The sequence below is a fragment of the Aythya ferina genome (assembly GCF_964211825.1).
Source record: "Aythya ferina genome assembly, chromosome: 1".
Taxonomy (NCBI): Eukaryota; Metazoa; Chordata; class Aves; order Anseriformes; family Anatidae; genus Aythya; species Aythya ferina.
The window spans coordinates 129,944,492-129,968,706 of record NC_140296.1 but is presented as its reverse complement, the minus strand read 5'-3'; the positions used below and the strand labels follow the sequence as shown (position 1 = coordinate 129,968,706).

The 24,215-nt window shown below is 40.2% G+C and overlaps 1 protein-coding gene across 25 annotated transcripts in view; it reads right to left on the bottom strand.

Annotated features, from left to right (window-relative positions):
• Positions 1-24,215, bottom strand: part of SOX5 (SRY-box transcription factor 5) — a 650,695-nt gene that overhangs the window by 153,012 nt on the left and 473,468 nt on the right. For all 25 annotated transcript variants that reach the window (XM_084509197.1, XM_084509199.1, XM_084509212.1 and 22 more), the window contains one exon: positions 10,979-11,065. In XM_084509197.1, the coding sequence (XP_084365323.1) occupies positions 10,979-11,065 (87 nt within the window). The remainder of the gene's footprint in view (positions 1-10,978; positions 11,066-24,215) is intronic.

Below are 24,215 nucleotides of genomic sequence, written 5' to 3'. Positions count from 1 at the left end.
CAACCAGCTACCATAGGTTCTTCTGCTGTCTTGTCTACCTACAGAGGAGCAAAAGGCTGCCTCCCTGGGAAAATGACAGCTTGCCTTAAGCTGCAGGAATGAGGAGAAGGTGTGGGTGAGCTAACACCATGGCTGTGCACCTGGAGGGATGCAGAGGACTTCTTTGTTATTACTTATCTTCTAAAGAAACTTTTAGTGCCCAGATGGGATGCTTGATGTACTAACTCAGTAAGTACAATACGTAAACCCTTTGGCTTATCAGCCGGAGTGGATGTAGTCTGACAAAATCAAGCCCTCCTGCATTGCATTTCCTGAACAATGTGTTTGCTAATAAGCTCAAGGGGAGAATTTATCACTGACAACTGTAAAAAAAAATCTTTCTTTGGAGAATACTTTCTGGAAAACACAGCTTAGTACATGCTTTCATGTGATTAACTCATCTTTCCAATAAATTTGATAACGTATCATTACAATGTTAATTCTTTAAGGTATCATTCCCTGCAAAATAAGTATTCGGACAGCCATATTCTCAAGTAACCTGCACAAAACCAGGGAAGATCAGATATGGGAGACTACTGGGAGATGGTAAGTTTAGGGGTAGATTTCCCCTTGCTTTACCCACATATCCATATGAGCCACACTGATGATGAATCACAGGTGTTTTTTTGGGGCAGATAACTGGTGGCTTATAGAAGTGTGAAAATTAAAAGGAAGAAAAATACTTGAATCAGGCTGTCTTGCTTGTAATATGAGGCGTTCGTTTTAAGTTTGGTATTTTTTTTATTTTGCCCTTACTACCTAGCACACCTTTTTAATAATTTCTTTTGTGGAAATAACAAAACAAATAAATATTTATGGAAATATCAAAACTGCCATTTAACAATTACTATTCATAAATAACTTAGTTTGCATAACAAATTGAGGCCAAACAGTACGCAGAGTTATTTATGCAATGGTGAAAAGTTTTGGTCACTACAAAGTACACTCTGTGACAGGAATGTGTATTAAAATACACTACCAAGTTAGAGCACAAGTTGCCATTTTTGTGCCCATTTCTAGACACTGTAAATTGTATGCAGTCAAGGATTGTGGACTTCCATCCTACACGGCTGTTTTCTCTCTTTTAGCGTGCCTGAGAAGATCTAAACCTTTAACACCATGTGAAGTGTCCTGACAACCAAGGGACTTCCATTTTAAGAATCCCACAGCTTACAAGGCAAAATGTGCTAGTATTTTGAGCAACCCCAGCAGTGACTGCGTAAAGGCAGTTGTTTAAGGTACACCACTGGGAATCCACAGGTCATCCCTGCGCTGACAGCACTGCTACACCTCAGAAGGTGGCACAGATCTCAGGGAGGACAAGCCACCAGCCCCAGCGGCTGTCTTTGGCCGCTTTGCCCCTGGACTGGGTCAGCACACAGAGCTGGGATGGTTCTAGAGCTGCTTCATACTCCGCACCCACCATTCAGATGGTCATGGTGCTTTCACTCCAACCATGCAGAATGGCTGGGAGGGGGGGGAAAAAAGTGCCCATTATTGCTGTGTAGAGCTTGACAGCTTCACATGGGTATTGAGTGAGGAGTACAAGGAGAGTGGCATACATCAATGGCTGCCTCAAAAATTACTCTTAATTACTGTCAGATCCACAACAAATAGATGTTGCACATTTCATGTTTAACAAAGCTTTTAACCACCAGGCCACCTGCTATCCCGGAGATTGCTGGAGGTGCTCATACCTTTCTCTCATGCACTCTACTGCTGCAATGGCAAAATGTGGATTTTTCACAACTCATCAAAACACCACAGGCAACAGACCATCAGAGTACTCGCTATGATTTGATACAGTGAATGGCCCAGGAAAAGATGCTCCCCAGATGCATCAGCTTATTCTCTACCACCACAAAAAGAGATCCGGAACGAAAAGAAAAAAAAAAAAAAAAGACATGTTTGTGGATGCAACACCCGCAGCAGATGGCAATAAAAGAAGACTCAAATTAGTGGCATTTTGTATCACCAAACCTAAACTTCATCTCAGATCAACACTATCCATAATAGTGTTTAAGTAGTAAAAGAAATTTACTTGAATGTGAAATAAACTATTACACATTCTTAGTTCTGATTCACAGTCTCAGACTGGCAGTGACAGTAACATTTTAATAAACATTAGAATGAAGACACCAATATGACCAAATGACACACTTGAAGTGAGAAAACGAACAGGAGAAACCTTGGCATATCCATCCAAAACAGAACCAAAGGGAAAAAAAAAAAAAAAAAAGGCAGAGAAACTGCTTTTGCGATCAAAACAGTAAATACTTTATTGTAATTTATTAGACAGAATGAGAATGTAAATGAGAAATCGGGAAAGCCAATATTTTCTTTAACAGGCATTTGAAGCGTTTGCTACGAATGTTCAAGTGATCAGACTGCTTGCAGCCAACCTACAGATCTGCTCGCAGCTGCACAGCACCCAGTGTATTCTGCAAGGGGCAGAGATGAGGCAAGGCTCTCCTGAATCCTGGTGACATGTCTCAATTAAACAACTAGGAATGTTATCAATCAGAGGTGCACATGTGCACACTCCCCCCCACACACACAGACAGTGAAATTCATCCCCCGAGTCGGTTTACTATCAAGCTAATTACGTAAATAGCTTTTGAACTGTCAGCATCTGTCTTTCAAAGAAAAATCAAAGAAAACAATGTGCGAGTTATAAAGCCTAGAAGACACAATAATATTGTATTATGTTCATATTATTAACTATAGTTACAAAAGAAAAAAAACCTCCTGTATCTACAAGGCTTTGTAGACGAAGAAGAAAAAAAAAACATTAAATGGAAATAAGAATATTTTGAAGTACTCTGTATTCAAATAATGATAAGATGGATAATAATAATTAGAGCATGCAGTATAGAGCATTTTCAAATTTCAAAGCATTAGCTAATTGATTTTCTTAAAGACTGAAAGCAGGTAAAAAGGCACTGTTATGTATTACTTTTACATATGAGAAAACTAAGGCATGAAGTTTTAGAAATTTCCCTGAAGCCTTTCTTAACTTCACACACTGTAAGCTGTTTTAATGCCAGCCTTGCTGAAGTCATCAGACAAACAATTTCAGTAAAGGCCATGAATTTCACCGCAGACTTTAGCAGAGAGAGGCAGTGTATAAATACTTCCAGCTTTGCTTGACCCAGTTTGATATCAGCCAGGGTCCTGTCTAGAGGAGTGCTGGGAATGAGGAAATAACTGACGCTCTCACACTAACCAAGTGACAGAATTGTGCTACAGCACAGCTTCTGGTTAACTTAGCTCTGATGGGGACATAACTACAACACATAAACCATCTAAAGTCTGAGCTATGTCCAAGTGTTTACCACAGTGATGTATTTTTAGTGAGATTTTTTAGGCTGGGAGATGTAATAGTTTCAATAAAAAAACAAAAGAGCTGAGAAGGAGGCTTCTCAAACTGATCAGCCTATTGACTCAGCTGTCCTCAGAAGAGTTAAAATCCTACTAGCAGTAACATTATTATATAAAAAGAATGAATAAAAATATCAGGGCAACAGTCCTTAAACCAAGTATCTTTTCTTGAGGGTTCTATTCCAGTATCTTGTCTTGAGATTGTCATTCTCATCCCACTGCCAACTCTTTTTCTTCCCCCACCCCAATTTTACCTTTGCTCTGTCTCATTAGAAATCTAAATCCAGTATTACTCTGCTCAGTATGGGGATCAGGAAAGTAAAATAGAGAGGCTGCCTAATTTTCTTCTGCTGAAAAGCAAACTAATCTTTGTCACGCTTCCCCTAAAAAAAATAAATCTATTTAAAGCCTAGTAATAATTTTAAAGAGGACTCTTCTTCCCTTGCTGCACAGGCAGACGCACCGCTGACGTCACCTGCGGTTGTATATGTGAGGCAATGGGGAGCTGCCATTACGTGCTTTCAGCAAACGTGCTCTGATAAACAGACCTCAGCGGCAGAGGTAAGTTCAGAATTTAAGCTCTTCTTTTCCCTCTCTCACAGCAGAAATGTCAATTATTTGTGACTGAGCAGTGAGTATGTACTCGTAGGTTCTGTGATGATGCGGTGTTCCTGTATGAATTTGTGGGTGGGTGTGGGTATGTGCTTGTGCACGTGTGCAAACTCCCTTGATGCTTCCCTAATCAATACTTTGGGGAGTGTTTTATCACGGACTGGCACACAGCTTTTCAAGCCAGTAAATCTTGGATCTGCTAGGACATAAACATTTTAAAACTGGCATTTTTCATTAAGCATTTAAGCCAACTTTACTACACAATGACCACCATCACTTACAGCTACCTACCTTGCTAAATTAAATGACTTCATCTGATTGATATGGGAAGTCAGCATAATAAAAGAAAACTTTCCGACTGCTTTTTACTTAGCAGGCCACTTCCACAAGAACAAACAAACAAAGAAAAATCTCAGAATTCAAACCTATTTGCCTGCACCCACAGATTTATGTAATGAATCTTTTTTGCTTGCAAATAAAGGTCCTTTTTAGAACAGCAAGCTCAAAGGAAGCTATATATTTCACCATGTGGACAGTCTTACTATTTTAGGTTTCAGTGGAAGACTTTGCAGAATGAATAAAAACAAATGATGAACAATTACCGTCTTTTGCCATTACTACCCTCACAAATTAATATTCTGTGGGGACAAAAACTTAGCCGTCTGCTCTGTAACAGCCCAACACGTTACTGTTTCGCAACGCTGGAAAGAAGTTGTCAGTGAGCATTCTTCATTTGCCGTCATAAAAAGTTTTGGTACAGTAGACTGCAAACAAAGCTTGGTATTCAACCAGGTTAGTAACTTATTGTCAAGGTTACAAAAGGAATAGACAACATTTGTATTTTGACTACTTCTCAGAGGTTATTCTTTGTTTGACTGTCTAGACAACAAGCTAGAACTAGGCTAGAGACACAGCATTTGCTAGTGGAACTTCATGCAGCAGCAGTACAAGCAGTAAGAAATATCTATGTATTTGCTTTATTTTGACAAACTGGTAATTGTAGCTCAGCAACATTCAGCTTTACCAGTACATCTTTGAGGTAATTTTAGTACAAAGAAGAACTGGTTTAAGTCCTTTTTGTCATCCAGCACTCTGGATGATATCTAAATACAGTGGTTTGACCTCCACATGTTCAAATAAAATAAAGCCACTGGCATTTGCTACTCTAATTAGTTCAATTTATTCTACTTTCTCCATTAGTAATATTTTTTAAAATAAAAGTTGAATTTGCTTCAAACAGAATCTGATATTTTTCTCATCACACTAAGTATCTTTACAAAAAAAAGTACAAAAAATCCCAAATAGTCTGAATTTGCTGCTTTGCCACAAATTCTCAGATTTTGCATTTCAGATGCTTTCGGGAAGTTTCCTCCAACCCTCCCTTCACAGACACTGCCCCCAACTAACCTCCCATTCTAGGGTCAAATAGGAACAACTCCATCCAGTCACAATCTCCATTTCAGACTTTCATTTGGCCTGAAAGATGTTCTGCGTTGGTGTGGCTCAGTTGGCACTGTCTACTGCCCTGTAGTCTGAGAGTATCGCATTGCACTGTGATCAACCTCCACTATTTCAGCAGCTGCCAAATTTCCTCTCAAAACATAGGTTCCCCTGTGTGCCGCTGGGCAGGTTCCCCCTCTAGCACTCTTGCAATATTAGCAAAGGACTAAAGCTCACTGTCAGCAAATTGCCGACCATTAAACACCCCCAAAAAATAAGCACAAGAAAGACACTAAGTAGGTTGCAATAAGTATTGAATTTATCATAGTTAAAAGCCAACAACCACATGTATCTTACCTCCTTCACTTAAGACTCTCTCACCCTCCTTCTCTCCCCACTCCAAATACAACGCTATCCGCACAAGAAAAGACAAAACGTCCACATCTGACACAAGTTTGGAAACATTTTTTGACCACTAATTTGCAAATGCAAAATTCACACATCTCCTATAGAAGTCTGCAGCTTTCACACATCTCTTGGGGATCTGCACTTCATTACTCACAGGTTTAAACCCAGCGTATTCTCCATTAATAATCTCTCTCCTTCCCCCCCTTCTTCCTGGCCACATCTAAATGCAGAATCCCTAGTTTCTTGCCTTCAGTTTACAGATTATGAGATCCAACATGTCACTCACTGGATTACTGCACATAACCTGAGCACTACCCAAAGCTTACTTGTCTTTAACTTGTCCAGTGTTACTTAAATGGAATTATCCTTCACAATCCATATACCGAATCTGCATAGCCCACTTATCTCAAGATTCTGTGTGTCACCTACCAGATTATCCGTTTTAATCCATACATTGAATCTACATAACATATGTCTTTAATTCATGGGCTCTGATGAGCTATAGTATCACTGAATGGATTATTTCTCTTTATCCATTATTGGCAGCCCTAAGACCGTTCACTATGTACTCTCTCATGCCCCATCTTCCCAACACAGAAGCAAGATTAGAGCCTGGGCAAACACGGCTCTATCATACATCAGACACAGTTGGGTGTAATACCTGCACCAATACTTCATGTAACTTGGAGCACTGGTTCTCACACAAAACATATGTCTTATGTTATCATGCATTGAAGATTAGGACTGGTAGGCTAATCTTGCTTTCAATTACACTCATAAATCTGGAGTTACTCGGGTAAAGTCTTTGGAGTCACCTAGATTTAAGTGGATACAAAGAGAGGCTGAATTTCCCCTAATGGTAATCTCTTTGACAGTGGATGCAGAAAACCCATTTGCCAGGCTTGTTTAGGAACTAACCTGTACAACAGAGAGGGATTTTTAAACAACAGAAAATCAGGTTCAGGCTTGCCCAGCCTTTCTTGAGAGATTCGGGCACAATCACTGTTAACAATGCCTTCACTTCCAAAGAAAATCAACTCGGAAAGATTAGAAACAAAAGTCAGTTTAGCCTTTTGTTCCACACGCCTATTCAAATTAGCTAAGTGGGGAACACACAAAATACGTATTTGTACTTCTTGACAACTCCCGATAAGTGAGAGATGAACAAGATTAGCAGAAAGGCTTTGTGAACACCGGGGAAGTTTTAAAGAGATTTTTCATGGAGGACGAAGCCGCCTCGCTCCCAGCTGCGTAGGCACGACCGTGTGCCTCACGACGCACCTGGCCGTCCAGGGCCAGCAGCCTCCCCTGAAGTCTGCTCAGAGGAGGCCCAAAGCCAGCACAATGCAAGTCTCATGCCTGTTTTCTAAGTATGGGGATGGGGATGGCCACTGATACTGAAGAGCCTGGAAATACACTTCTCACACCTTAAGCTATTGATGCTCCATCCTGCACGCTGCACCTGCCGCATTCAGCAGCATCGTGTCAGAGGAAAGCAGCCACTGCCACCCAGCAGTTCACAGAAGGCTCTGCTGAGAGGGGCTGTAATTCTCTTCCTACAGATGATCAGTCTGAAAGCTGAAGTTCTCTCTGCCTCGCTGACTCCAATAAACTGCATTATCCATGAATAACCCAGAGACCTTTTGAGCCCCATTCTTTACTATGATGGATATAAGTAAGTTTGAACAGACTTTAACCAGTTCAATATATAGTTTTATAGTTTCATTTAAAAATATTTCCATTTAACTGCAAGCTTTGTAGGTTTTATTATAGATTGACTTGTTCTAAACAGAGTAAAAATTGTATGGATTTCAAAAAAAAATTCTTAAGAAATACCCAATGCCAAACTCATATTATTTGTTTAACCCTCTCTAAACAAACAGCGGCATTGGAATTAAATTTTTCCAGATATGACAGTTTCTAGACTTTGCCCCATTTTCAATATAAGGGTATTCCCTTGCCATATCTTTCAGTCAAGCCCTGAAATGTCTTGTTACATTTCCCTTTCCTTTAATAGCTGGACAGAAGATCTTCAGTCAGAAGATCCTTCTGACTGAGACCTTAAAGTTTATAAGCAAACCTTTGCAGATTCTCTGTGATGGATTTCCCATTTTACAGGCATGCAAATTAAGAAGAGGGGACTTAAAGCAGCTATTGAAAGTAACAAAGCAAGTAAGAGAAAGAAGTGAACACAAAACTAGAGTCTAGTGACTTATTCCCGCCATTCACAAACTCCTCACTCTTTAATAAAATATTACTGCTTTCTAACTTAAAAGAAATAACACTAATAGAAAATAAAGTCTTCCACTTCATCTCCCTTTCTTTTAATCTCTGCCAGAGAATAAAATTCAGTGGTAATAACACAGACTTGGGCATTAACAATATGTAGCCTAGTGCTGAGACTTTAGCACATGACATACTAAAATTCCCCCAGATCTAATGAAAAACACAATGAAATTTTGAACAGTTATATGGAAAAAACGATTCAGTGCAGAAGACAGTTGGGCAGTACAGCTTCTACTGCTGTCCACATTCCAGGGTGTATTAATAAGACACTACTTGTGCGGTGTTTCCAAATATTGCTAATATAGAAATGAAAGAAAAAAAAATGCAGCTGCCAAGCCAAATATAGAGAGAAGTTAATTGAAAAATCACAACTGGAAAACTTAATAACTGCACATTCATATAGAAGGACAAAAACATTTTCTAGTGTAATATATGGGTGTTTGTACACGCATGCGTGAGTATAAAACAGCTCCACTTGCACACCTTTCATGTTGTCTCACTAAATACAGCTGCAATACAGCTGACCCATTGTTTGTTGGCCGCTCATGGCTGGCGGTGCCATGAAAACCGCATTCCTGGGCACTAAATAATCAGCCTGCGTGACCCCCCAAGAACCTGTAAGTCAAATTCATTTACCCCCAGAGGGCAATGCTCTATTGTATCCTCCCTCCTTTCCAGCCACCTAGGAACAATGGACAATAATTGCAACTGTCACGGCAGTCAGAAGGAAAAATAAACCAGTGCCTGTTTTCACAGCTTACTGCCAAACCTGATCCAAACACCTAATAACCATGCCCCCCAACCATAGCACCACAGTTGCACTAAAAAGCCTCAGATGTGAGGCTTTTGAACGGAGCTGCAGAACAATAACTCAACTTGTGTTCAAAATATGAAGCTAAAAAACAAAAATTAAAGCAGAGCAAACTCTTCTTTGAGGCTGTGCTGTTTCTCCCCCTACTCTCCCCGGGCAAGACTGAAAGGACTGTTGAATTTCTTTCCTGCTAGCATAGAGCTGCTGCTGCCGCTTTCAAGTTTAACTTGTGAAAGGGAAAGAGAGGAAGGGAGAAAAAAGATTGCCCTCCAAGAGAACAAGATCACAGGGACTGGGAGCAGACTGCCTTTGCAGTTCGCAGCACTTTTCAGCGCAGCGAGTCCTGAGGGAGAGAAACGCTGGGAAAACTCCTGCAAGCTCCAGCACACCAGGAGTTAAAGCAGCTCCAGAAATCCTGCAAGAATTGCCGAAACACACCCAAAAGTGGCTATGAAAGCCACCAGTGTGTCCTTCAGGTCCAAAACTTCTTAAAGATTCATCAGGCCGCAGCAGATGATGCTGTTAATTCAGAACAATGTACTTCCAAACAATAGGAATCACAGGTATGACCTGTTGCTCTGCATGCGCGGAGAAAATGTGCTCAGCTCAGTGGGAAAATGTGCTCAGCTCAGTTGGCCCTCAGTTATAACAAGAATATCACATCCCGTTTGGGGCTGAAGCACGATATTCTGTTCTAAAGTTATCCTACATATGTAATGATTTTTATTTTTATTTTTTAATTATAGACTCTTAGAAAGAAACTAGGGGAAGCAAGTGGCATACTTTCCTACTTGTGTAAGTCAGAGGACTAGAGCAAATTAATGCTGGTGACATATTTGTGACAAGCTGGAAGGCACATACAACTAGAATAACACCATCTTTGCACACTGACCCATGTATTAACCTCTCAGAGCATGTCATGTTGCAGTCTTTTCCTGAATACTGCCCACCTCTTGCACAGAAGGTCCTTGAACCTGCCAGGCACAAGGTCTGGGAGCCTGTCTGAATGAGGATCTCTGTACTGGGAACACCATTAGTACGCAAACAAACCAAAAATAATGGAGAGGGATAAAATCTCATTTAAAAGCATAAAAGAAGGGTTTCATTTTAATCTCATTCTACTTTCACATTTCCAAAACAACATTGGCTTTGATTTTGCTACTCCAGATGTACACTGATAGAAATGGGAGAAGGATCAGACTCCCTGCTTCTTTTCAGAATAATAATAGCTGCTCTGAAAACTAAATTTTTTGCCACACAGGTATTTCGCACTGGTTCCTCATCACAAGTGTTCAGGAAGAATGATTAAAAATATTAAATTACATGAAAACAAACAACTACAGGTTCCCTAAAATGACCTCACATATATAAAATGGGGAAATATCTTGGCAAAGCAGAAGCTACTGCTGCTGGAGAGTGGTCAAATTTTGTCATTTTCCTTCTGGAGTACGGCTTTAAAAGAACGTGTTTTAGTGCACAGATGTTGTACGCTGTCTTTTAAAATCTGCACAGGCTAATTTTGGTACCTAGAGATATCATTACACAAACTTTGCTCTTTTTTTTTTTTTTTTTTTTTTTTTTTTTTTTTTCCCTCTACACACAGAAAAGTCAAAAATCTCCATCATCAAAATCTGTACGAACATTAACAGGGACTTATATCACCCTCAGATTTCAAAAGCTGAGTTCTGCTATACTCTGACACCACACATACGCCTGTGTTTGATACATGAGTTGACTTTTTTTCAGTCCAGGAACAAGATGTGTCCTCTTATAATGCAGAATGATATGTGCAACAACAGCTTTATATAAATTAATTCACTTAGGGCAATATAACGTTTTATTTATTTACATTAACTACAGATGGAGAGCATACACTTCATTTAAGCCTCGAATTACCATGTTTCGAGGGGAGGGGAAGGAACAGGAACAAACAAACAAAGTTCCATAAAGCCCATGATATAAGCATATTAATTCTCAGCTGTAGCACAGAAAGAGCATTACCTTTTATTTCTCCAAAGTTCCCTGATCCCATGGCAAGAAGCTTGTCTTTCCAGTCCTTTGATAGTAGCTTTTCAATACTGGGAGTTTCTGAGTGAAGGGGGGAAAAAAAATGTAAGCAAATCAACATGACTGTCTCCACAATAGAACTCATTAAAAGTCTATCTGCTAAAAATAAGGCCAACCCTATTCTGGGCCCCAGTTCGTAATGACTTCATCAACAAACTGATAAGAGGGGAGGAAAAAAAAAAAAAAAAAAAAAAAAAAGAATGTGTTTTGTCACCTGCTGTTTCAAAACCATTAGCTTTTTCCTCTTGTGGAACAAAGCCATGGTAATTCCGTATGACAATGGGCACATATAAACCTGCAGTTCATTGTTTTTCAATTTGGTGAACAAGTTGCTGCTTATAATGGATGCCTGTCAATTTCTGGGTGTTAGTCTGCAGTCAAAAAATAATTATGTTGATAAAATGCAGAGTAAAAAGAGAGAGAGGGAGAGAGACAGAGAGGGAGAGAGAGAGAGAAGCAAAGAATTAGCTCCTAAATCTGCTACGTGTAATTATATCCCTCTGAGTGTTTACAATTACATCCACTTTATAATGTGTGTTTAAACATCGCGTGGTGGTAAGCATACTGTGGAAAGATTTTCCAGTAACACGCACATTATAAATAATAATAAAAAGTCGGGTATGAAAAAACCTTTAAACGATTGCAAAATCCAGAGGGAGAAAAGGCACTGCTTAGAATGGAAACCCATTATTTGCTCATTTCAGATTCTATCACTTCCTTTAAAAATAAAATAAAATAAAATAAAATAAAATAAAATAAAATAAAATAAAATAAAATAAAATAAAATAAAATAAAATAAAATATATTCGTTTGGTATTTTCAGCAGAAATGCAGCGAGGGTGTGGATAGGTCTGATATTTATGTCTATTACTCTTGTATTCTGACCTCTTTTTGTGTAGAATTTTAATGCATAAGTAAATATAAATGCTAATAAAATTCAGAGAACATTAAACTCAATTCCAAACAATGTAATTGTATATTCTTGTCAGCATTTAGATGGGTACACAATTACAATAGCTTTCAATCCCACGATTAGCACTGCATTCAGTTAGAAAATGGAGTGTACTAAAAGATAAGTGTCCCAGTATGCGCCATCTAAATAACAATACCCACACTTATTATCTGGATCTAAGACATATACTGCTATTCTCCACATTCGTGTTTATGTGTATTTGTATTTGTTCAGGCATTTGTTTACCCCCTACCAGGAGCATAAAGGGAGTACATGTTAACTTATCAAAGGGACCGTCTGGCCTAGAGACCATACAATTATTAGCAACTGGTTAATTTTCCCCACAGTAAAAACCATTACGAGGAGCCTTCATTATCTCGTTTGGCTAATCCTGCCGACTTTCTTGAAGCCCCAACTCCGAGCTCTTCCGAAGAGGCGCTTCGAGACCCCGAGGGGAGGCTTCCAGCTCCCCCCTCTGCGCTCCGCGCCCGCGGCCCTTCGCCTTTTTTTTTTTTTTTTTTTTTTTTTCCGCTTTATTTCCCGAATTTCTCCTCCACGAAGCCTCGGTGGCGGGGGGCGGCGAGGAGCCCCGGCTTCCCCTCGGCACCCGCCGCCACCGCCCGCAGCCCTACGCGCTCGGGCTCGCTTGGGGCGAGCGCCCGTGCCTCTGGACGCGGCTCTGTGGGTCAAACAAGGCAGGAATGCGGCTACGGAACCCCCCCTGCGGGCACCACCTCGCACTTCTCATCCTGTTGTCAGCGAAGCCCGTGACAAAGCCGTTCCCCAGCGGCTCGACAAAACGTGCGCGGAGCCCGGCGGGGCCTGGCCCGGCCGGGGCCGTCCCCGCAATCGGCGGCGAGGAGGCGAAGAGCGAGGGCCGGGCAGCGCCGAGGAGGTGCTCCGAGCTGATGCTCCGAGCTGCGGGAGGCTGCGGGCTGCCTGGAAATGCAACGGCCCCGCGCCTGAAACAGGGCGCGCTCACCTCGGCGGCGTCGCCCCTGCTGAAGGGCTACGCGTTAACTTCTAAATATTAGACGGATTGCCTTTTCTTTCGGAAAAAAAAAAAAAAAAAAAACAAAAACGCGTAATCGTGTTTAATTAATGTATTAACTTAGTTTCGAGCCCCTCTTGGTTTGAACCGCGGTTTTCACTTCAGCACAATGTTGATACAGAACCAGCAAATAATTGTCCTGCTAATACTTGAAAAGAACTTTAATTCTTAAAGACAATAGCTTCCCCGCCTCTCTAGCTTCACAGAGCTGAAGAGCTGTATTAAATAACAGCTTGTTTAATTCTACTATACACCGTGTTAACATATTGTACTTGCATAAAACATGCTATTCACACACTCAACCTATCACATTTCAGTAACTGCTTGTGAAATACATTATGCACCATATCTTGGAAACAAACATTTACTATGTCATTTATGAACCCCGTTAAAATAAATAAATAAATAAATAGATAAATAAAAATTGAAATGTATACATCTTAAATAAAAATAACTGCTTAAAAGGTTACGACTGTACAGCTTTCACAAATTACACAGAAACAAACCGAGCTTTTGTTCAGCTTTTTTCAGGCTTCTTTGGGAAGATGATGCGCACAAATTAAGAAAAGAAACACTGTACCTTGCTTGCGAAGCACTCCTCAAGATTCATTAGAAAGTCAATAAAACTTTTAAGGCCTGCACGTTCACTGTGCAGTTTGAAATTGGAAAAGGTGGTCTGCACACAAGAACTGTTGCTATTCCTAGTCCCTTCTCTAGCACTCGTTTTCCTCTTGGATTTAACAAAATGATTTCACCACATCTGAGTTACAGTGGTATGGATTTTGGACATGCATCAGGACAACTATGTATTATTACAATCTGTATTTGCATTCCAAACAGCTACAGACGACATGCTCTGCCATTCTGCGTATCACAACTATTCTCAACTCCTCCTAATTCCATCTTTGAGCAGAGCCCAGGATTAGCCCCACTTCTCCCCCTATCCCCACTTGAGCTAAGGAGACCCTCCATTACCTATTTGCAGCATGAGTCCTATGGCACGCAGTAAAACAGTTCCCTGTTTATCCACAGCACAGTATGAATAAATCTACAAAAAGAGTTGTTCGCGGGTAGTTTGTGAGCAGTAATTCATTAATGTTTGGGAAATATTTTAGTTCCAGAAAGACTATGTAAAGTGGTAAGTGTAATTATAAAAGAGGATTATGCCAAAGAGGGCACCAAAGAGAAAGACTGAGATGGAAAGAATAACAGGAGTCATTAAGAAAACGCTGGCGAAGAGGAGACTGACTGGATTAATACAGATACAAATGAATCCACAGAAGTGATTTGTGCTGTCTCTATTCAGCACGTTTATCAGTCATTAGCTCTTTACTGGAGATATTTATGGCTCATCTTGCTTCTCTTGTTTTGCCCTTGCCTGTGTGAATTGCATGTGCTTCCTTGCACTGCTGCATATGGCAGGAACCCCTGAAGAACAGCCCTCTGAGGAGAGAGAGCTGGACATCACTGTGACCGTGCATGGCCTCACCGCTCCTGCCCATGCCAAGCGCTCTCGGGGCTGACTCCCTGCCCCATGAAACCTGAAGTCTGATTCCAGAAGCTGGTGATTCTCACTTGGGCCTTTTCTGGGAAGCTGAGTAGTCCCCCATTAACTGCTCCCATTTGCACGTACACGTGCACGTGTGTGTTTGTACATATTGGGCATGCATATAGATGCTGAAATGCTTCAACAGTACTGAAAAGCAAACCATCTGAGTAAATTAGCATACAGTCCTTTTTTAATCTAACTTTTTGGATGTTAACAAGCATACCATTGTCCTTCTCCTTCTATATTTGACCTTTACACATGCCTTCATTCACTTATTTGCTTAAAAGACAAAGTTTTCGCATTAAGGAAGGAACAGTTTGTTTCCAGGAAGTGGCCTGCGCTACAAAGCTGTAGTAAGAGTCACTGTTTTTAGCACTGTCTGGTAGACATGTGTTTAATTTAGTCTACTTCCAGAAGTTGCATTATTTTTTTCAGGCATTGAAACTCCCCTTTGGGAGTGACTTAATCAGTTCAGTCACATGTACCCAAACCTGCCTGCCAAACCAGGCCCACAGCGCTACCTTCCCTTCAGGCCTAACCCCTCTGGTAGTTCTCTTCAATCCACCCTCCAGGGTCAGTCTTGGAAATCTACTTATAAAAGCTAAGGATAGTCTTCACTGCCAAATCCTTCCCTATTGCCTCTTTCCGCTCTTGCTGAGTATTTACTAAAAGGAAAACTCCAGTCTTTCAGTCTCACACAGCTGCCTGCTTCCAGAGAAAGGCAAGTCATTTCATCATGCTGTAACAGGGTACAAGATGGGGGCTGTTCACATGAGGCACTTCCAGAAGAACCATATTTGAGGAGGAGAGAAGGCAGCAAAGCTCTGGTATTATAAAGAAGAGACAACTACTACTGAAGGGAAGGAGGCTGACATAAGTCAACCACAAGTTAGAGGAACATTCCGAGTACTGGAGCCTCCTGCTTGAATGGTGTCTGAGCTCAGCTGCTCTCCCAAGGAGGTGCCCCAAGTGCTCCCTCCTCCATAACTACTGTGAACAGTTCTTGTCCTGCGATGAAAGAGAAAGACTCCTTAGAACAAAGTAAAAGAAAGATGTTTGGCCTCAACACAGATGATGACATGATCTGCAGCAGGGTGGAGAGAAGCCAGGAGTTGCTCAATACCCAGCCAGACCACCAGACATTTCCTGCCAACACATGTCATTCCTAGAGGAAGGAGTATTTGGTCGGCATAAATGATCATGAATAAACTTTAGCATTGGCTGATATACCCTTTACTTCTGGCAAGCACTTTCCTTTATATTATGAAAGAGCTGGCAAATACCCTCCCATCCATTATTCACCCTTTTCTTCTGCTATGGTCATAAATATGTTACACCTGTTGGCCTCAGCCTCAGTTCCACCCACCATTTCTACAACCCTCACCTATCGATGCACCATCCCTCTGGCATTTTGTTCTGCACCACAATGAAACTGTTTTAAATCGGGAAACACGATTAAGGGCAGATTTCCACTCTTCCTTTAAAAGAATAGACAAGCACATGCAGACACAAAATTCCTGTTTTTATGCACCCTTTTCAGTATGAAGGTCTTACCTATACAAAATAATAAACAATATTCATAGCAAAGAAAATTAAACATCATTGTGAAGAAATAGTTGGTATCAGCAGGTTACATAGACATACAGCATCTGCATACACATATGGTTCTCCATCAACAGAATCATGCTTTTTAGGGAACTACTTGCAGCTAGGCAAGACACTATGAATCATGAGCAGGCACAACACAGAATCTATTTAAATTTGGAAATCAAAAACCACACAACATACATTTTTCTCTTGCCTTCCAGGAAGCACCACAATTTCTTACTGATCTAAAAGCATTTTGAACTTTTGGAGAATACAATAGGAAACACCTCTATAAATGTAAATATTGTTCAAATGTATGACTTTGATGCCACAACAGGAAAACAGTCTGACTGTAAAAATGAAACAACAACAACAAAAAAAAAACCAACACAAAACCAACAAACCAAACCAAAACAACAACAAAAATTCACCTCAGGTCTAGTAAGCAAAAAATGTGTTGCTAGATAAAATACTAGCTGAAGCTTCAATGACTAGACAGAAAGAAATATGCTGTTGGTTTCTTTGTTCATACACACAAAATGCTTTTTGGTCTGTGGACACAAATTCAGAGAGTTGAATGAAATATTCAACTTTTGATGAGATATTATGAAGCTACGGTGCTTTGGCCAGCACATCATAGTACGACTCTTACTACACCACTCCATCACAACCACTGTGCAGAAAACAGCTGGGCTACACATGTCCATGGGTGGCTTCCAAACCTACTAAAAGCTCCCTTTGCTGGCAAGGATAGCCAGCCTTCCTGCTCTCAGAGTCTCAAGTCCCACCCCAGCCACGTTAGTTCCATAGCATTTTATCTCAGAGGACAAAATCAACTTCTCCGTCCAAAGGTGACCACAGTCACCTGCAGAGCACAATGACATCAGGTTACCACAGTATTCTTGTTGCACATACTTGAATGTTTTCCTGTATGCTTAATACCAGAGTTGTTTTCAAGTTGCTGGCTCTCTTTTGTAATATCCATCATGCTGCATTAATGAAGTATACACTATATGAATGGTAAGACATTTTTATTGTGATTTTTTGGCACAAGGGTACTGCTTCTTATGCTAAAGAAAAGTAATTGACATTGCCAGAAAAGGTTCCATAGCACAACAAATAAATTATTCAATATTTTAAACCAAAATCAGTAATCTGTGAATGCCACTAAAAGCATGATTTTACTCTATCCACAAATATACAAGCAGTTGTTTTTTCCAACTGCTCACTGATACATACTGCCAGTCCTACCAGAAAGTTACCTAAAAACACAAGTACATTTGTTTGGAAGGAAAGAGTTAGAGTAATCTTCAGATACACTATACTACCAGTTGTTGAACGAATTATCCCTTTGCATGTAAGCGAGGAGCCAACACACCACAGCACAAGGAAGGAACACATGGCTAAGCAGGACAGGGGGAGGGCACAGGGACTTCTTAAGCTAGATTTGTGGCCAAAACCAGCATCTCATTCAACTACACCCTCAGGAACAGTCAGGCTATTGTCTGAAATTTTTATAGTTTCCATCACCTGAATGCACTGGCAGTTGTATTGTTAACTGTGTACTTTTCAGGCTGTCTCATTTCAACAAATGGTCACCTCACTCATTCACTTTGGGAGCAGTGCCATGCTCTAGATATGACATAAAACACAAAGAAACCAAGTTTGTCATGTAATATCAACTACCAGCCCTTCAGTCTCCCAGCATCAGAGTCTACATTCATTCTGGAGCTACTTACGCAGTAGTTAAGATTTTCTCAGCTTCCATCCTCCTTATTGGTAGAAAGCTTTGTGACAGAGTTTGCTTTCAGAATGTGAAAAATTCAAGTAATTCTAAAAATCAAGTTGCTATAGACTCCTTTGGGGTGACAATGGTTATGTCAATGACACACCAAGCCCTTCTGGGGCTGCATACCTGACAAAAACACTTCTTTCATTAACAGGCTGTTGAGTCAGGGAACAAGCATGCATCTCCACTATCAACTCAAAACAACAAGGAATCCCAGCTCATTCAGTCCCTGCTACTTCCAGGCACACTAACTTCTAGAGTACGTACCTCATCGCCTTGCATACACCTTAGTGTCAACAGATCCTCTCAAGGCTACCAAGTGTACCTTCATTACCCCCTCCACAATGATAATCTGCGTTTGCAAGCTGCTGTATGATAACAGCCACCTGTGCCATTATTGTTGGAGTGGCATTTGTATTTGTGTGCCTGCACTGCTGGGCAGTGGTGTGCTTCACACACACCTCCAAGAACTTCGCCTTCCACACCAAGCCTGGAGCTGCTGATGATCATTTCAGGTTTGAATGGAGATGTGTCTGCATTACGGGATACTCATAAAACCACCACAGCTTAATTATTCTGCATAAACACTGAAACAGAGTAGTTTGTAGTCAGTATGCTGTTACCCTCTACCAAAATCCTTGTCCTTGCGAAGACAATAGTAGGATATCTCCAGTCCTCACAGTAGAGAATTCATTCAGCCTCTGCCTTCCTAGTCCTGCAGCAGAGCAACTGCATCCCCCAGAGCAGGGCCCATCGAGGCGCTGCAAATGGTACTAGATACTATGCACAGCACAATGTCTCTTTTGTCGACGAGATTTGTTGGGACTCAGTGCTTTGGATTCCCAAAGGCATTCAGGAGCATAAATCTCATTCTGGAAAGGAATTAGGCTCCTGACTGTCTTTGGAGATCCAGGCCAGTGAGCTGGCCGAAAGAGCTGATCGTGAACACATCCTGCCAACTGCGGCATTTCACTGGCAGAACTTTTGCTTGGAACATCCTCTGCAGCATACATGATCCTTAGAATGATCCCAGCCCCCCGCTACCACCATCTTCTTCACCCCTAATTAAATTAACAGACAAGTAGGAAGCAAGTTATTTAACATTACCAAACTTACAAATAAATAAATAAAAGCCCCCACACACACTTTCCTAACATACAAAAATAAATAAATAAATAAATCAGAGTAACTCACATTCAAACATCTGAACAGCAACATTTTCCTTTTTCATTGATGTTACAATTACACCAGTGGGAATCCTTAGGAAAAGAAGGGCAACAGTAAAATAAAATAAAAATATTCTCCTATGGGTGAAAAAAGATAATTTTGCCTTAATATGTGTCTTTAAACTTTCTAGCACTTCTTTAATTCCAGGCATCTCTAAATGAAAGACGGAATTGATTTTTGCAGGAGTGGTCCACCCAGCAAAAAACCTGTGTCAATTGACAGAAGGAGGCACTATACCAAGCCTGAACTTCACTGAAATTCTGAAACCACAAAGATGTTTTAATATTTCCAGAAACTATTTCAAGAGTAACAACATAAAAAAAGAGACATCTGGAATTAAATGCCATTAACTTTCATGTTAGTTTTATTTTTCTGTCTCACTTAGACAGAGATACTCCATTGAAATTCATATTCCCCTGAAATATATTTTTGTATTAGACTACCAACAGAGTCAGTTTCTAATTAAAGAGCCATAATATATTGTTAGTATTAACAGAGGGCAGTGGTTTTTGTCTGCTATATTTTTACATCTTCCACACATTCCAAATGAACAAGAAAGCTTAAAAGAAAGTGTTCACTGAGATGACTATACATCAACTTTTTACAGGTATTTACAGTTATCATTAAAGATGTTCTAGTTTATCCTTTGACAGAAATCTCTTCTCTTCTCTTCACATAAAACTCTCAACCCTCCCAACACTAACACAAAACCTCAAGGTAGTCAAAAAGCGTATCATCTAAATAATCATAAAACGTAAATTGAGAACTACAGTGCTTGGCTAGAATTTCCAGGAAATCCTTCTGAAGTTCAACCACTCCACTGCAAATACTGAATGAAATTCAACAGCAACAGTGTCACACTGCTGCACAGTTACTATAGCATTTTTTACCTGAAAATCTCAAAGTGACTTTTTAAAAGTGGAAAAAAATGCAGCCTGAAGTGCTTGTTATTTCCCCCAAAATGACAAAAGCAAGGGCTATAAGTGATGAAGCCGAGGAGACCATTTTCTAAATACCCTTTCAGCCACAGCCATTATTTCCTACCACCGAAACATATGCAACTTTGGCCCCTAGATTATCAACTGTAAAGGGAGCTGTTGGTATTTGGGGCTTATTACTTCTGGGTCTTTCTTACATGTCACCTTTATTCTGACAAAGAAGAGCTTTATTTGCCAACACAAGAGAGCAATAATAAAAATGATCCTTGTGGGTCCCTTCCAACTCGCAATATTCTATGAAAAATAAAACTGAAATGAGTGATCTGATCAAAAAGCTACAACTTCTGCGGTTGAGGCTTGGTTTGGGGCTTTTTTGTTGTTGTTTACTGTAACTGCTCTCATGTACAAACAGCATGCACAGATCAGGCCCTGTTGCCTGGCATTCCTGGAGGCTTTTGGCTCCTGCTCGTGCTAAGCCTTGCCGCCAGCCCCTGGGGAAGTCTTCTGCTCCAGGGCAAAGAGGCTGGAGAGCAGGGGACGGAGGAGGCCTCACCTCTGAACCTAAGTCGTGAAATGTCCTCCTGCAGCTGCACTGACATACATGTTAGTGAACTAATCACTGGTTTCCACCCTCCTCCCCCCACCTCTTTTTTTCTGTTGTTTTTTTCCCCCCCTTTTTTTTTGACAGCTGTCTTCCTATCTTCCCAACAGGTGCTATTAGGCCCTGAACAATGGCTAAGGCTTTTAAGCCACTGCTGTTGACAAGTGAAAGGGAACAACAAATGGCTCAGTAGTGCTCTTCTCCCTGGGTCACTCAACCAATGGTAATAGTTATTATTTTTATTTATTAGCTCTGCGGCACTGTCCTCCGTTGTACCTCCCCCAACCTCCCCTTTCCGTGACAGCAAGGAGCTTTTTAACTTTTAATAAAAATGGGTGAGCGCTTAGCTCCTGAGCTAGCTCTTTCCGTAAAGTGCACAGCTAATGAATGTTGTCCATTTAGACCTGGATAATTTATGATGTCAGCGGAGTGGAGGTGGGGAGGGGTGAATCGAGATATGACCATTAGTTAAACGGCAAGAAGTGACAGAGAGAGTAAGGGGATGCACACATTGGACTCAGGAAGAGCTCACCCCACACCCCAAGTATTTGTTTTTGTAGGATAAGTACAAGGCTAGGCAATAAATAAGACATTCCCTCTTTTCAGGTTAACACATTTTTTCTTCACCGTTCTTAGCATTTCACCAACCGTATTATAATTCTCTTCAGAGAACAATGGCATATAGAAGAAAAGTTAATTTTCTCTTAAACGAAAGTGACCCATTTAAACACAGCACTTGGACCTTTTGTTACTAGGAGAAAAAAAAATGCCAAAATGTCTTCTCATCCTAATAACGAATAAACATATACTTACTAGCTGACATGACTCATTAGTAAACTTTCTGTAACAGATAATCTTTGCGAAATGCAAACCTTGCACTACCTATGTACAAGAAAAACAGGAAATATAAAGGCAAATCAGGCAACTCCATGTCCAAACATAATCAGTAAAAGAGCAAGTAAATCACCTGAAGCACAAATATGCTTGAAAATTGAAAATACAATGCTGAAAAACATCAAAATATTGACATACAGAGCTGATAGGTTTAGAGTCACATGTTATTGATCAAACCAAGGTAAAAGCATATGCAACTTCTTATCATCTGGACCTATTTATTTAAATTATAAGTTGACATAATTCTGCAGTGAAAAGGCTATAGTCATCAGATTGGCTGTGTACTTCCTAGAGTAAATGTGGACTATTTTAATTTGAACCTAATGATAATACTGAAAGAACCATAAAATATTCATTTGGCATTTTAATAGAACCATTGAAAGGATTAAAAAAAAAATAAAATAGAAAACTGAAATGGATAACCCCCCAAAACAACCAAGAAAACAGTAGGCTCAGATTTCTGTTCTCTTAAAAAATATGACAGACTGTTTTACCACTGGAAGTGAGAATTAAAGCACATACGCCTGATGCTAAACAACTACACATCCTGAACTCTTCTTGCACAACATATGTGAAAACAAAATCTCAATCATTGATTGCCAGATGCCAGAAAGATAAAACAATAATAATAATAATAAAAAAATAATAAAAAAAAGTACGCTGTAAACTAGAGCTTCTGAAGTGCAGGTAGTTTCATTGTAAATCAGCATGCTCGTTGTGATATAAATGGACTTGCATGGAATCATTATGCCAAATTAAGTAGAAATTATTAAAGCTAATGTCATCTTTGGACTTGCTTAAAATAATCTTCCAAGATTTGCACACAGGCTTCTCCACCAAAGTACAGTATTCCATCTGCCTCGACAACTTGTTCTGTTTGTTCTCACTTGTCTCCATTCATGGATTTTTTGGACTCTGTTATTTTCACTGTAAATAGGGAGAGGAAATACATTGGGTTTCCTTTTGATCTAGCATTTTTCTTCCTGAGTTAGGGAATAACATCAAGATACATGGGTGATTCAACCATGTAACGGTTCTGACAGGTTATTCCCAAATAAGTGAAGAGAAATCAGAGAAACTCTATTATGCATAGCTCTCTAACATAATAGCTCTAGACAAGGGGAAAGGAAAGTCAGAAAGAAAGAGAGAAAAGTCAAAGAGGAAAAAAAAAAAAAAAAAAAAAAAAAAAAAAAGAAGATACTGAGAACAAGGAAAGAACAAGACTAAGAAAATGGACTCCCTTGTCAAAAACCAAAATGCCCTTATATTACACATTGCACTGAAGGAGCAGGAGAGTCAGTGCAATGCTACGGCCACTTGCTAAGACTACTGGAAATGGTCACAAACTCTGCCTTCCCCCACTGCCCAGCCATCCAAGAGTTAACTGCAGCAGTCTAGGCAAACATGAGAATGAAGAGGCAAAGAGCAGTAACATGAGCTTCTGCTGTCAGTAAAGACAATAAGATTTAGATTCAAGCATAAACTATGCCTTCAAATGATGTCCACCATTCTAAAGGGAAAAAACCTTAATTCTTTTTTGATCAGGGAAGAATCTTACGCATACCCTGCAGCTGAACATTTTCAGACTATTTCAGAAAACTTAAGACTACCTCCATCTACCTCAGGATGCTACAACGTCCTTTGTCTAGTTCCACAAGAAGGATATCTACATTCAGTACATTTTCATGAATTGCCATGGACCAGTAAGGTGGATACAGGGCAAGAAGAGAATACCTTCCCAAGAATTAAGGCCTTTCACTGTGCAGCTCTTTACACAGTGGTAACAATCAAGAGGCACTACATTAATCCTAGCACAAAGAATACAGGCCCCAGAAATACAGACAATGTCAGCATTTCCACTGGTGAAGGGAAATTACTTTAAAACAAGAAATAGCCCTTTCATCTCCATGTTGCAAACTGCATCTTCCACCTATAGTTAGCCTTTTCTCACTTTGTCCTTGTTGCCCTCGGAACCAATAATCATTCAAATAATGAGAGGTGTAGGTACACTCATCCTTACGTATTTCTCAAACTGTTTGAGACCTGCCCCTAGGTAGTGCTTGGGATGACTGAAACAACGTCTTTCTCATAAACAAAACCATTTTATTCTGCAATTCCAGAGCATTCGCCAGTATCGTTCCACAAGATCATTGAAGAGGAGGCTTAAAGTGAACTGAAGCAGGATGAAGAAGTTGTTCTGAAGAAGAAAGAACCATTTTGAAGGGACTACCTTTACTGCCACATCGGCAGTTCAGGATCACATTCACTCTTTGCTTCTGGGGTGTGAGGATGACAGACATCAGATTTCTGCTCTAAATAAGTGAAAGCTGCACTTTGTTTTAACATACAGAAATCTGGTACTGCTGATGTTTGTATCTGTATTCTCTTGTCTTTCTGCTTTCCATAGCTAGGAAGGAATCAAAGCATACTCTGAGAAGCTCTGACTGGCATAGAAGGCATCAAATCACCCAGGCTAACATGGGTCTTTATGAAGCTATATTTCAAACGCCTACATTTTCTCTCCCAAAACTCTGGTCTCTTATTCAAAAACCTCAGAAAGATCATACCTACCTATCCAAGAAC